The sequence below is a fragment of the Lepidochelys kempii genome, chromosome 7 (assembly GCF_965140265.1).
Source record: "Lepidochelys kempii isolate rLepKem1 chromosome 7, rLepKem1.hap2, whole genome shotgun sequence".
Lineage (NCBI taxonomy): Eukaryota > Metazoa > Chordata > Testudines > Cheloniidae > Lepidochelys > Lepidochelys kempii.
The window spans coordinates 4,795,652-4,811,326 of record NC_133262.1 but is presented as its reverse complement, the minus strand read 5'-3'; the positions used below and the strand labels follow the sequence as shown (position 1 = coordinate 4,811,326).

Below are 15,675 nucleotides of genomic sequence, written 5' to 3'. Positions count from 1 at the left end.
ATAACTCCCCTGTTTTCAGTGTAGTTACATCCAGGAGTCACCAGTGTTGAATTGGACCCGCAATTTTTATTCTATATAGTTGGACCCATGTATAAAGTTTCAGCAAGTTTGACATTTCTTTTTATGGAGTTCAGCATTCCCCATTATATATATATTTATATAAGTAATATCTCTTAAATGGGTAAAAATCTTTCAGAACAGTAGAATCTTTTTAAGCACACCCACTGTATATCATGGAAATTAATGTATCACTGTTATATTCAACAGCTTAATTTTTTTAAAAGCTCCATTTAAGTGAAACTCTAAAAAGTATGTGTACATCAAATATAAAATAGTACAGTCTACCCAGAAAGATACATATTTTCATCTGCTAATAGAGAGATGCTGTCTCTATGGAATTTGCTATTCTCATTTGAATTAATAAAGTGTCACCAACTCAAAATGGAAAGTAAAACAATTCATACAGTATTTTGAAATTCAGAGCTGGAGCACTGTTTTCATAGTACAAATAACAAATGTGGCTTTACAGTTTGCTCAGTACTAATTATAGAGCATTTAACACTTGCATGAAAAGATTTTTAGAGTTATTAACTATTATGGGACTTTTTCCACTTCATCTGTTGCCCATACATCTAGCCTCTCATATTTCACTCCATTTTAACTCAAGTTCTTGTACTGCAGAAAATGTAGGCCGGTTAGTCACTCCTGCCAAAAAGCTAGAAGATACAATACGTCTGGCAGAACTGGTAATTGAAGTTCTACAGCAGAATGAAGAGCACCATGCAGAGGTGAGCAGCAGGCTCTAGCCTGGCTTTGGACAGGGTCTTGTTGATTTTGGATAGCTTTGTTCATTTCGCTATGGTGAATGTTGAAACGCACCACGTGGTTTCATATCACTGTTAAAGCCACCTGGTCTTCTTAAATAACAGTGACAAAATATAATTACAGAAAAAATAAACTTGGGGAAGTCAGGTTTTAGAGGAGGGGAGGAGTTAAGCAAAATTGGCCAAATTCTGCTCTCGTCTACATGTGTGCATCCTTTCACACAGGTGTCAGTGAGAGCTGAATCTGGCCAACCCACCTGGCTAATCACAATTTAAAGTCTGTCCACTTTCAAGAAGGGTCACGGGTTTCCAACAAGTCATGTTTATATTTCAAGCATAATGAAATGAATCAGTTTCAGCCTCATCCAAACAGCGTTCACTTGTCACCATTCAGCACTGTAGCAAAGAAAAAGCACCGCAAAGGTTCAAGCTATTTTTGGTCTGTTTCTTTCTCTATAAAATTCTTTTAACAATTTTGTTTTTGTTTTTTACTTGTGTCATTGAATATGATGATCTTTTACTCACTGTGGCTTTTCAGTCAGCTACTCCTTCCTCGGCCTGTTTGGAGTATCCTGGTTGTGGGTTGCTGTGGCTGAAATGAATAGTTCTCTGTTACTGAATATATAGGTTATCCAATACTTAGCAAAATGAAAAATAGCTTTATTCTTCAAAGCCGTCTAGCAGAAAGATTCTTGTTTTAATGAGACTTTTAAACAGGGAATCCATATCTCACTAAGTCCAAAATATATGAGCACCTCAGTATCATAGGTCTTGATCTTGTGACCACTTGAACATGTGAGTAATTGCATTGAGGTGTACAACCTCATTGATGAGATGTCATGAGATTTCCATCTCGGTGGAACTACTCACATGAGTAAAGTCACACGTGTGTAAGTATATACAGGATCTGGCCCTTAGTTCTCTGCAAATCCAGTACTCTTTGATAATTCTTGTAAAGCTGATCATTTTAAAACTCAGATTTAACAATTATTTGTTTATAACTTCAGTATTGTTACAATCATTCACTATTTTCTCTTCTTCACATTTTTATATATATATATATATTGCATTAAAAAATTTGATAAATAAAGTCACAATCACCGAAAAAAATCATTCTGATGTATATTAAATTTACAGTACAATCTAACTTATTTCTACAACACAACCATCCACGAGTCCCAACTAATGCCTGATTGCATATTTAAATTTCCTCCCTGTTTTTCTACTGTTCATTCAATCTTGGATGATCCTGGCAGGGGAAAGAGGTATGTGACTAAACTGAATGAAATGAGTCACCTCCTGTCATATTTCGTGCATGCCCTCTCGGTGCCATGTTTCCTAATGGGATTTTACCTGGGTTATCCTTGCTTTGTAACTTTGATCCAAGGAATGTAACAGCAACTTCAGAGTAACTGCTTGTGGAATTGGTAGCCCTCCACAGAGGGGTAAACGTGGGACAGTATCCAAGTCCAAGCATGTAACAATGAGTATATTTTACAAGCACTGCAGTTACATCCCAACACAACCCTACCTGCCTGGAATCTTTCCTCAGCCTGTTGTTACCTATGTTGTTCTGCATTTACCTAATCTATAGTACACCATTGCAATTATGAAATAAGTAATAAACAGGGTGATAATAGTCTTCCTTTAATTTTGTCTGTGTGTGTACTGTACTAGATATACAGTATTTATATAGAGAGAGAGAATATACTGTGGTGAAGAGTGAAATAATCTTTATTTTCGTTTATTTGGGAGAATAGCTGTATGAGTTTGAAAGAGCAGAATGCCACAGAGCTACATGTAAATTGGGATAGACTATCTACAGAAAATAATACTTTATTCCACTCATCACCGTCATATATTCTATGTGCACACTGTAAGGAAAGAACTCTTTTGATGCTCGTTATTTATATAATGGCAACATGTTGTGAGGCAAGTGGCTATAATGCTGGGCCCGTGTTCTGTCCGCTACATTGAGAAGATGAAAATATGTGTCATGGTTTCGGAACACAAGGGTTTCATCAGAGACCGCATGTTTGTGGCAATAGGAGGAGAACATGTATACTCTGCTCCTACTTTGGATGATGATCTGAAAAGGTGACATTCATCCCTGTCCAGAGGGCCAACACAGAGTCTTATTTTGAGGGGTCTAAGGGTCTGTCTACACTGCAATTAGACACTCGCATCTGGCCCGTGCCAGCTGACTTGGGCTCACGCAACCTGGGCTAAGGGGCTGTTTAATTGTAGTGTAGATGGTCAGGCTCCACCTGTAGCCCAAGCTCTGGGACCCTCCCATCTCTCTGGGACCCTCCCATCTCTCAGGGACCCTCCCATCTCTCTGGGACCCTCCCGTCTCTCTGGGACCCTCCCATCTCTCTGGGACCCTCCCATCTCTCAGGGTCCTAAATCCTGGGCTCCAGCCTGAGCCCAAACGTCTACACCGCAATTAAACTGTCCCTTAGCCCAAGCCCAAATCAGCTGGCGCAGGCCAGACATGAGTGTCTAATTGCTGCGTAGACATACCCTAAGTGGGACTTAAGTCGTGCACAGGAATTGTGCTGACCACCGTCCCTAGGGTGAATTTCACCCCAATGAGGAAAACAATAGGTTGAATGTGGTTTTATCATGTCGCTTTTATGGTATGTACAACTATATCCACATTGTTTCCTTTGTTATTGTGCAATATCTTGTTGAGATTTCATGAAATTTTGCAAAATAACTGCATTTTACTCAAAGGAGATACCTGCAGGGATATTTATATGTAAGCTCAGTTATCAGGAGTGTTACACACTGTGACATTTTAGAAATGTCTTCTCAGTATTTTATATATGTTTGAATAAAATCTTCATGGTTAAATTCATCAGCTACTAGATTTTCTGTCTACATTTTCTGCTTATATCAACGTAACTAAATCTACCTTAAGGGTTTTGTTAGTCTCTAAGGTGCCACAAGTACTCCTCGTTTTTTTTGCTGATACAGACTAACACGGCTACCACTCTGAAACTTGTGGGCTTAATTACTCCAAATGAGTTTTCATAGGCATTTTTTTTTCTATTTACCTGGAGTTAGTAAAGACCACCCACAACTTGATAGAGCAGGAGTACTTGTGGCACCTTAGAGACTAACCAATTTATTTGAGCATAAGCTTTCGTGAGCTACAGCTCACTTCATCGGATGCATACTGTGGAAAATACAGAAGATATTTTTATACACACAAACCATGAAAAAATGGGTGTTTATCACTACAAAAGGTTTTCTCTCCCCCTACCCCACTCTCCTGATGGTAATAGCTTATGTAAAGTGATCACTCTCCTTACAATGTGTATGATAATCAAGGTGGACCATTTCCAGCACAAATCCAGGTTTTCTCCCCACCCCCCCCCACACACAAACCCACTCTCCTGTTGGTAATAGCTTATCTAAAGTGATCACTCTCCTTACAATGACAGGTTTCAGAGTAACAGCCATGTTAGTCTGTATTTGCAAAAAGAAAAGGAGGACTTGTGGCACCTTAGAGACTAACCAATTTATTTGAGCATAAGCTTTCGTGAGCTACAGGTAAAGCGAGGGAGTGATCACTTTAGATAAGCTATTACCAACAGGAGAGTGGGTGGGGAGAAAACCTGGATTTGTGCTGGAAATGGCCCACCTTGATTATCATACACATTGTAAGGAGAGTGATCACTTTAGATAAGCTATTACCAGCAGGAGAGTGGGTTTGTGTGGGGGGGTGGGGGGGGGGAGAAAACCTGGGTTTGTGCTGGAAATGGCCCACCTTGATTATCATACACATTGTAAGGAGAGTGATCACTTTAGATAAGCTATTACGAACAGGAGAGTGGGTTTGTGTGTGTGTGTTGGGTGGGGGGGGGGGAGAAAACCTGGATTTGTGCTGGAAATGGCCCACCTTGATTATCATACACATTGTAAGGAGAAAGAAAAGGAGGACTTGTGGCACCTTAGAGACTAACAAATTTGAGCATAAGCTTTCGTGAGCTACAGCTCACTTCATCGGATGCATCAGCCTTTTGTTCTAGCATGTGAATGCATGTAAACATGCCACCAATACACATTACAAACTCATAAAAGAAATCTGAGAGCCCCCAAATGACCACTACCCTATGGAAAAATGTTGAAAAATATTAACATGGACAAATTATGTTTTATTAAGTTGTTTTTGTTAGTCACAATAAGAAATAAAGTTGCCCAGACAAAAGTGCAGAAGAAACTTCCATTGTACAGTATGTACACGACTATAGTACATGAGAGCTTAGATGAATGTCATTTCTCTCATCAGGTGTCTCCAAAGTTGATTCTCCTCCACATGGAAGAATGATTGTAAATGTCATAAGACCTAATCCTTCATGTATTTTTAATCTTGCCCTCTCTCTCTCTCTATGTATATGTATGTATATGTATATATGTATTTTAACTCTTTGAAGATATGCATATATACATGTGTACCTGTGTGTAAGATATACAATATGAGGTGTGTTTTTATAGAAAGCACACTTTTTTCCTTAAATCATATTGAAACAAAGCAGGTAAGTAGATGGTTGCTAAAATAGAAAGAGATTTTTGAGTGATGAAATGTTACTTCTCTCATTTCAAGAAATTAGTGCCGAGCTGTGAAGGGGGTGGGGGAATCCCAGACATGAATTGGATAATTATGAAGGTAGAATTTAATAATTCCAGCAGAAATATAAGTATGACTATGTTTTTCAGAAGTGATCACATAATTTTCTTGTTAATTTCTTTTTAAAAAGTTCTTTCTCATGAAAGCAGGTTTTCTTGCAGGACTCTTAAATAAATATCTTCGGATTTGTTGGAGAAAATATTCTTCGCCCCCCAAAAATAGTGATTTTGTTCATCTTCATGGACAAAGTTACTAACAGGATTCTTAGCACTCAGAGCCATTTACTAATAACTTGGCAAGGGTACAGCATTTTATGTTCTTAAGGTCTAGCCAGAAAAAATCTAGCATCGCAAGTATCAACTCTTCCAAACTAGTTTTTAAAAAAAAATTGTTTTAAAGGGACACTGTCAACCACCATAGCTTTTAAGATTTTTATCTTTGGAGAAAATTTGAGTAGACGTTGAAAGCAGAATTGATTCCTGCCCCTTTTGCTTCAGTTGATCTCGCTGCTCAAGAATATTATGTAAAAATATCCAACCCACCATCACATCAAAGCAGCATTTTCACATCTCTCTCTCTCTCTCTCTCCCTTTTAGACATGAACCCCAGAGAGATCAGCTAACAGCACTGGTTCACACTCAGTTGTGCTGAGTGGCCTTGCATTGTTCATGGCAGTCGTAGAATAACTACTCAGCAAACACAGTAGCAAAAGTCCAAGACTGTCTTTGCATCTGACCCTGGGCTTACTGAATATCCAGGGGGGGCAGATTTTTTTTCAGTGATGGCACGCCTGCTTCCCTCCGAGTGCGGGAAATGGTGCTATGATGCACCAGTGGAAGGGCTAAGGGGACACCTTCTGATCCCTCATTCCCCAGTGCTGGCACGCAAGGCAGGCCACACTTATACAATTAGGATTGTACTGAAGATTATTTCTTTGTATACACTCCATCTACAGATTATCTTAACTCTACATGCAGCCCTCTTACACAGTGGACCTGATTCTTTACTCTTTCCCACTGGTTTTATGCTGGTGTGACTCTGTTGAGGTCAGTGGAGTTAGAGTGGCATAAAATTGGGATAGTGAAATGGACACTCAGTCCCATAGCTTCCGATGAAGTGAGCTGTAGCTCACGAAAGCTCATGCTCAAATAAAATGGTTAGTCTCTAAGGTGCCACAAGTACTCCTTTTCTTTTTGCGAATACAGACTAACACGGCTGTTACTCTGAAACCTCCCATAGCTTTGTAGCTTGTGTATCTGGAAGCTGAGTACAAGGGAGACCAAATGGGAAATTGTTCAAGGGATTCTGCCATTGGCAGGAATGTTGTTACGAGGTACAGGTCCCTATGTATGGCAAAACACCCTCCTTAGTCTAATGGATGATGACTGTTAGGCTCTGCAACATTCTAAAACAAGCTGAATAATAAGGATTAATGAACAAATGCTGCTGTCATTGATGTGAGTGGCAGAACTTCAATGCATGCAAGATCGAGCCCTAAGAAAGATAGAAGTCCATTCTGCCCATTCACATCTGCCAGAAACTTCCTTCCAGGTGGCAAAAATACATATTCCTGGCTGACAGATTCTCTTTAAACTGACACATTCATTCTCAGTCTTCTTTGTTCCACCTTTCTAGTCTGGTGCCTATTTATTAGGTTTCCTTCTCTTGGAAAGTAAGGGATGATATTTCTTAGGTAGACACTTTAAATCTTTGAGTAGTTTCCTATCACCTAAAAATTACTGCACACGGTCCAATTGACAGCACCGCTCATACTGCATGTTCCCAGCCAGAAGTGATTACTAAACACGCATGCATGCGTTTGAAACACATTCGCATCTGAGCCATGTACGATGTGAATGTCACTTCAGAGAACCTGTACAGTGAATTTTAAGGACCCATGTGCATGAAAATGAGTTACTTCACTGATATTTTTTGGTTTTCAAGTTTATATATGTTTCCTACCTCAGTAAAGTCCTGGCTTGATTTTGATGTTTTAATACTGGTATCCTGACATGTCAATAACATTGTTCTGAAATTGGTTATAAACATTTTCATAATAAGTGGCATTGTAAATAATGCTAGTAAGTTTAAAGAGCTTTATACCTAACCATGTAAAATGAAAGGTGCTGTAGTAATTTTTACTGGTGATGTTTGAAATATTTCTAGATAAGAGATTTTAGGAAAGACTATGAAAGTGCAGGCTTCTAGCATTTCAAGATGAACAGTAATAGCAAATCCAAATACATTTAAAAAACATTGAAAAATGTAGCAGAAAACCCACAAACACAGTGAAGAAACTCCCAGATTTCTATACCTTAGAATAAGAACTAGTTAACTCCTCCCGTAAATAGCATGATTCGAGAAAAATGTTAGTGAGTTATTGTAAATTGAACAGACATACCTCCTCTGTCATGTTACAACTGATTAGTCTTACAGTGCAGTTCTGAATATATGCTCTCTGAGACATTTCTGTATCAAAATGGTAGGTGCATAATTTATGTGATTTGCACTGTATATGCCATGGCTAACATTTAAAAGCACTGTTCTCTTTACAATAAAGCTGATTTTCCCTGGGATGCACATTTGTTTTTAAGATAAATGGTCTCATCTCACTGACTGTGCTTTAATAGGACTAATACATTTCTTTATTATTGTTTTTTTTTTCTACCAAATTTTAAGGCCTTTGCATGGTGGTCAGACTTAATGGTTGAACATGCAGAAACCTTCCTGTCACTGTTTGCGGTGGATATGGATGCTGCATTAGAGCTGCAAGCCCCAGACACGTGGGACAGCTTTCCACTATTTCAGCTCCTAAATGATTTCCTCCGTCCTGACTGTATGTATTGTATTTTGACCATGTATTTTTGATAGGGCAAGTCTGCCAGGTTATTGATGCTATTTCTGGCCTTTCCATACTTTACAGCAAACCAGTATGGGGTGGGACTTTAAAACAAATGTATCATTTAAATTTTGTGATTGCCCTAGGGGGAAATTGCTGCTTATATCATTTATTTATTTTACTTTAATATAAAAAACAAAACCTTCTTTTCCTGCCTTTCATTTGCTCAGGAATTTGTTTTAAGTAAAGATAAATTCCTGTTCAAAGTCTGGGAGTGGAACTTCTGTAATGTCCTATTCACTCAGGTTCCGTGTTGGTGAGTGCATAATCGATGATTAGTAAATTACTGTTATTTTCATTAAGCATTTCTACCTGCACCATATTTTACAAATTATGGAGTCCCCCCGCCCCAAAGAGTTTAATAAAAGGAAAGGAAAGACATCTGGGTTTTATATTAAGTAAAATAAATGATATAAGGTTGCGTTATACGCAAGAGAAATGCAAAGAAGCAAGGTTAACAGTGTTCAAGGATTGAACTGTTTTCTTTCCTATCATGTTACATGCTGGTAGGACAGGTGAGATTTCCAGAAGCGCCCCTTATCAGCCTAACTCTGCTCCCATTGAAGCCAATGATGTTAATTCCTGTTAACAGCAATGGGAGCAGAATTAGGCCAATTCTGAGTGCTCTTGGAAATCCCACGCAGTGCCATCCAGTCCCATCCAACCCATGTTAGTAAATTAGGCCCCAATCTTACAAAAAGAGCCTATTGCAGGATCAGGGCTTTAATTAGCTTCTTAAGACATGCCTAATGAGTATTGAGGTCCTTCATAAGAGAAAAACAGTTTCCTGAATAAGAGTAGTGATTCTCTAATGAAGCACTGATTTCCCAGCCTGCACAGGCCGTGTTGTTTACCACACTCTCGTTTCATTTGTACTCTTTTTATAACAGCAAATAGTGCGTAATTATTTTGTTATATCTAAGTTTGAAACTAATGGAGAAGAGCTACTCTTTGATTGTTCCAGTTAAGAGCTCAATCGTGCTGTATTTATCACAGATCTTGGTGATTCAGGACTCCCAATGCAAACTCCAGTTATGAAATTTCTTCATATTAGCCAGCGTATTCATTGTGTAATAAAATGCCACTGCTTGTGGGTTGTTACAGAGGGTTTAGTAACAATTGTTTCTTACTATACTTTTATTTATCTGTTCTAGATAATTTGTGCAATGGAAAATTCCACAAACACCTTCAAGACCTGTTTGCTCCACTTGTTGTTAGATATGTCGATCTGATGGAGTCCTCAATTGCACAATCAATTCACAGGGGCTTTGAGCGGGAATCATGGGAGCCAGTAAAGTAAGGAAATCTCCTTTGATACAATCGGAGTTTGGGTGCAAATGGATGGAGATTCATACAGAGATTCATACAGAGTAAACAATAGATTGGACGTTCAGCAAATGCCTTATATTTTCTAGTACCATACTAAAAATATATGGCCTAATTTGTTAAGGGTTTTAAAGGTTTATGAAAGAAACAATATGTGATTTTTTTTTTAGTGCAATGCTGAGTTAAGTTGAACACGTTAGCTGTGCAAATGGAAATATGAGAAACGTGAAATCCTCTCATTTTGCTTGGCTTTTTCAATCTTACTACCCAATCGAAAAAGCCTTTTCTAATGCTGCTCTTAAATGCAAATAGCTTCTTTTCAGAACAAAAACCTTGCTTTACTGTGTTCAGTCCATCCCTATACGTTAGGTGGGTCACTATTGCAATTTTTATTCCAAAAACTCACTTTTTTCCACCCACCCTGTGAAGGGATAATGCAGAAATGTGCTTCGTCAGTTCAGCACCACTGCTGATCGCTGGATTGATTTTTTTTAAATGCAATCTGTGAAGGGCACCAGCTCAAGATACTGCTTTAAAGCTATGCGCTTTCAGAAATAAACATCTTTAAACCAGGTTGCAAGGAGGTCCTGGAAGTACCTGCCCTAAAGGGAAACTTGGTGTGCTATAAAACTACTGTAGAGCAGAAATTAGTGCCAAAAGTATCAGGGAAGATTTGAGCAGAACTGTTTACTGATCTCATAGAAGTGATAACTTAAAACTAAGAAATAAAGGTACTGAGAGACCAAACTCTTAGCCTAAAATCTGTGCAATTTTGAGAATATAAAGTCCTTTAAAACAATGGCAATTTTATAGTATAATTATTACATCTTAAGTTTCTAAGCATTGCAGAATACTGTCATGCTTGTTCCAAGGCATGGTTACTACTATGAAGGACGTGTATCCTTTAAAAAAAATTAAAAGAGTAAGCTGAAAGATATCCAGTATAGGATATTGTTCTTCTCTGAAAAGTTACTATGTAAAAGGGTGTGTGTTGTTCAGTGTTTTCCATGCCAAACAGAGATTCCATACCAGTTAAAAGAGATTTTGTGCTGACAGTCAGCCCTCCAAACTCAACCTGGAAATGATTGTCCAGGATGGTTCTTTCTTTCTAGTACATCACCACCAGCAGTAAAAGTTTTGTATGCCAAATTAGGCCCTAATTTACACCTGTGCAATCCCTCTTTTCAGTCATCTATCCCTTTTACAGAGGGATAAATGACTGCAACTCAGTATTCCATTATGTTGATACAAGAGAAGGAATAGAATCCAGCCCACTTTCCCTTTGCTCTCTTTGCTGTCTTGGCTTTGCAGTGTTAACAGGATTAAAAACACTAAAATTCATTTTTGTCTCTAAAATAAGCACACCTAACTCTGAAAATACACAGGAAATTGATCTTTGAGTGGCAAAATGCCATTTTTACATAATAATTTCTTCAGATAGAACTGCATTTCAAAGTTAGCATTAGCTTTAATTTTACAGCATGACTTTAGTAATAGTTATGTTATTAAATTGGTGCAATCATTTCATGTAACCATACTACTTAACCATGCATTTGACAAATAATTAACTCCTGTTATTTTATTTCTTTTAAATCAAAAACTTGAATATGTTTAAAAAAATGAATATTCTTGGTTTTAACTAACCTTAGACACAGAGTCTATAGATTTATATAAATGTATGGTTTTGTGACAACATTTCGGGTTTTGAAATGTTTTCTCAATTTTTTTTGATATGTAGAACATAATCACTTTCAGAATTAAAGTAGGGAGTTTCTGGTATGTTAATGCTATAATTTTAATGTATCCTTCAAGTTATGAAAACTTCTTTTCTTAGTCTGATATTGCACTTTGAGCAGCCTTTATCAGGGAATGGTGTGTACCTTACATTAACAAACTAAATAGTATCTGTGTCATAGAGTGGACTGGGATGCTTTAAAGTGCTTTGACACAGAGAATGCATTCTGTTCATGGAAAGCTTATGTTCCTTTAGTGAAAACATGCATTTTAATAATTTTTTTCACTAGCAGATATTTCGTTCTTAATTTACCAGAGAGAGAGAGAGTTGTTAAAGATAACTCATTGGGATTTGACATAAGGCCAGTGAACATATCTATGCAAAACATAGAGTACAATATGCACTGCATGAAGGAAAATAGGGAATCTCATTCCAATCTTACTGATGATCGTTTGGGGCATGGTTCAGAACTAGATGTTAAGGAATCTTCTTTCTGTCTCATGGGCAGGCAGCGTGCTATTCTTTACCAGACTGGATGATTTCCTAGAAGATCTGCTCTAGGAATTATTTTGGGGAAGTTCCCTGCCTATGTTCTACAGGAGGTCAGACTAGATAATCACAATGGTCCCTTCTGGCCTTGGAATCTATGAATCCAGAATAAACCTGCTAGCAGACTCAACGTAACAGATGTATTTTACTAACTCTCCCCAACTCCATCACATACCTCCTCTCTCAGCTACCCATTCACACTATCAGACAGTTGATTTCTTTGGGCTATTTTTCCTATTTTGTAGCTCTACTGAGGTAACAATTGGTAACCACCACTTCATATTTTCCAGATGAGTGCACGATATTGTTTATATACTGATATTTGCCTGTTTTTACATTCACGAGAAAGACTGAAAGAAATAGCATTCTATACTGCAGCAGCGCAAAAGACACTAACTTGACCTTCTCCTGTTGCACTATTGCGTAGTAATGTAGCAACAACAATGGAAATGATACTGCTAAAAACATAAAACATCTTTGCCCTTGGAAAATTCTGGACAGCTTTACTCAGCTTTGAAGAAAGGCTTTCAACTTGGCCTGAAGAAGTGAAGTAGAATACATGGCTACAGCTATCCTGCTTTAGATCTTTACATCAAATTGTGAGAGTGAAATCCCATTACCTCATGACAGCCAGGAAATTATTCCACAGCATGGTCTTTTTAAAAGGCTTCTTGATGCTCATGCTTGCAATCAAGGCTGAAGTATGTATTCCTATATAACCTGACCAGATGCAGTAGAAGAGCATGTCATCGTTATATTTTCATTGCTGGAAACTGTTCACCTTATGCTACGACTAGCTGGGTATAGAATCATATAAACAGTAAGATAGAGGCCACTGAATATTGAAAACACTGAAGAAAAAATGTCCACATAATTTGCTCAGGAGGGCTGTGTAATCTGACTCTTTTGCACAAGCTCTGCATAGCCATAGAACTTATAAGCATGGGTTACCTGCCCTGTAACAGGTTGCACAGCTGGTATGCTGTGCAAAACTATGCAGAGAAAATGAAACAAAGTGAAACAGGAAACCCTATCACAGAGAGTGTCAGTTAAATCTGTTTCCAGAATGGTTTAGTATATGAAGTCAGGTGAGAGGCGGATTCATGCCCTTAGCTTTTTTTCCCACTAGTTTCCCTGTGTGAGCTCTGAAATACATAGCAACCACCAGACACCTAAATGTATACTACAGTATATGCAGAGAACTTAGCAGATGAAGTCCTCTTGAGCAGACGGTCAGGTAATGACCACTGCTGCCCTTTTGAGTTGGTTTGGTAGGGAATTGTACAAATCTCTTCTGGGACACCTGAATGACCAGAAAAGTATCTTCTGTAACATTGTAGATGTCACTGGATTTTAGTACAAGAAGGTCAGTCTCAGCACTTCTTTTCAATTTGCAAGTTGAATTTGTATAATGAAAACCCAACCAAATGGCCACGCTTTATTAAGGATTCATTGGTAAGCAGGTTATAAAAGGAAAATAAGATGTTGTAATAAATGATCCATCAATTATTATAGATTGTTATAGAGTCCAACAGGTTGCTTATAACTTAATCTCTCCCTGCTTCTGTTCCCCATCTGTAAAATGGGGCTAATAACCTTAAAGGGTGTTCTAGTGGGTGGAGCACTGGACTGTGACTCAGGAGATATGGTTTCTGTTCCTAGCTCTGCCACTGGCCCAGTGGGTGAACTTGGACAAGTCACTTCCCTGCTTTGTGCCTCAGTTTCCCTATCTGTAAATTGGGGATAATGATACTGACCCCCTTTGTTAATGCTTTGTGATCTACTGAGGAAAGATGCGCTATACAAGAGCTAGATATTGTTAGGATAACTATGACTTATAACTGTCTACAACGCTTTATACTGCTGTACCCATATCCATCCAAACACATACTGCTCATGATGTTAACATTTGTTAACCCTTTATAAACTATTTATAAATGTATCCTTAATATATTAATATAACGTGACCAATTAAACAGCATGTCAGCAAGTCAGACAGAACAGGCCAGGTTGTCCTGCCAGAGAGATGTCCTGGGAAAAAGTGGCCTGCCAGGAAAAAGTTCTTGTAGGTGTATATTATTTCCAGTTACCAAACTGGACTTCAAGCCACAGACAGAGCACAGATTTTGCGACTAACTTCACTAATATGCCCCTAGTACTGAAGCCTTTGTAGAAAGACTACCCCTTGGATTGGTTCAGCATATACAGTAATCAAATAGAATTTCTAGAGGAATCAGAGGAACAGCTGATCTAGCTGATCAGTAAGTCATTTCAGGGTACCTGTGGGAACTGAACGTTTAAGCACCAACAAGTCTCTAAGTTGTTTACATGTTCTGTACCTAGGTGGGCTAACTCAATAAAAACACCATGATTTCTGGCCACTATGTTATATCAATTGCATAGTATGGCATTTATTATGTAGTTTCTCATGCATTTTTACTTGTTTTCTGTGGTCAATACTACAACAGGAAAAGTGAACTTTTTACTTTATTTTCGTTGGGTACATTACCATGATGCCATTAGCCACTCATAGTGTGGCTGTCGTGAGGTTTTTATAGCTAGACCATGGAGGTATGAATTGTAGAAATGTAGAAAATAGAAAAAATTGGGAGCAAATAGAAGAACAATGCAAAATGAGCTGAACAATCTGACAGAACTTCCCTTGTCACATACATTAGGCCCAGTTCTGAAACTGAATCCTCATAGACCAACTAACCCTCTAACACTAATGGTCTGAGTGTCACCTCCCTCAGACTGGGTGGGACTGGGGCCACATTTGGCATCTTGTATTAGAATAGATATGGGCTGATTTTTAGAAGCAGCTTCCCAGTTTGTTCCTGTCATTTTATGGCCTGAGTAAATGCAGACATAAATATTTATGGATGATATTGATGTCATTTACAGATCTAGCTACCTGATTGCAGCTGCAAATCAGATAATTAGATGTGTAAATGACAGGTTTCAGAGTAACAGCCGTGTTAGTCTGTATTCGCAAAAAGAAAAGGAGGACTTGTGGCACCTTAGACACTAACCAATTTATTTGAGCATAAGCTTTTGTGAGCTACAGCTCACTTCATCGGATGCATACTGTGGAAAATTCAGAAGATGTTTTTATACACACAAACCATGAAAAAATGGGTGTTTTATCACTACAAAAGGTTTTCTCTCCCCACCCCCACTCTCCTGCTGGTAATAGCTTATGAAAAGTGATCACTCTCCTTACAATGTGTATGATAATCAAGGTGGGCCATTTCCAGCACAAATCCAGGTTTTCTTCCCCCCCCCCCACCTCTCCCCAAAAACAAACCCACTCTCCTGTTGGTAATAGCTTATCTAAAGTGATCGCTCTCCTTACAATGTGTATGATAATCAAGTTGGGCCATTTCCAGCACAAATCCAGGTTTTCTTCCCCCCCCCCACCTCTCCCCAAAAACAAACCCACTCTCCTGTTGGTAATAGCTTATCTAAAGTGATCACTCTCCTTACAATGTGTATGATAATCAAGGTGGGCCATTTCCAGCACAAATCCAGGGTTTAACAAGAACATCTGAGGAATGGGGGGGGGCATGGGCACATATGCCATCATGTGCAAGCAATGCCCCTCTGCCATGTACATTGGTCAAACTGGACAGTCTCTACGTAAAAGAATAAATAGACACAAATCAGATGTCAAGAATTATAACATTCATAAACCAGTCGGAGAACA

At 38.4% G+C, this 15,675-nt stretch overlaps 1 protein-coding gene across 6 annotated transcripts in view; it reads left to right on the top strand.

Annotated features, from left to right (window-relative positions):
• The window catches only part of CADPS (calcium dependent secretion activator), a 389,515-nt gene that overhangs the window by 301,010 nt on the left and 72,830 nt on the right, over nt 1-15,675 (top strand). For all 6 annotated transcript variants that reach the window (XM_073350983.1, XM_073350980.1, XM_073350977.1 and 3 more), the window contains 3 exons: nt 682-788; nt 8,140-8,296; nt 9,514-9,655. In XM_073350983.1, the coding sequence (XP_073207084.1) occupies nt 682-788; nt 8,140-8,296; nt 9,514-9,655 (406 nt within the window). The remainder of the gene's footprint in view (nt 1-681; nt 789-8,139; nt 8,297-9,513; nt 9,656-15,675) is intronic.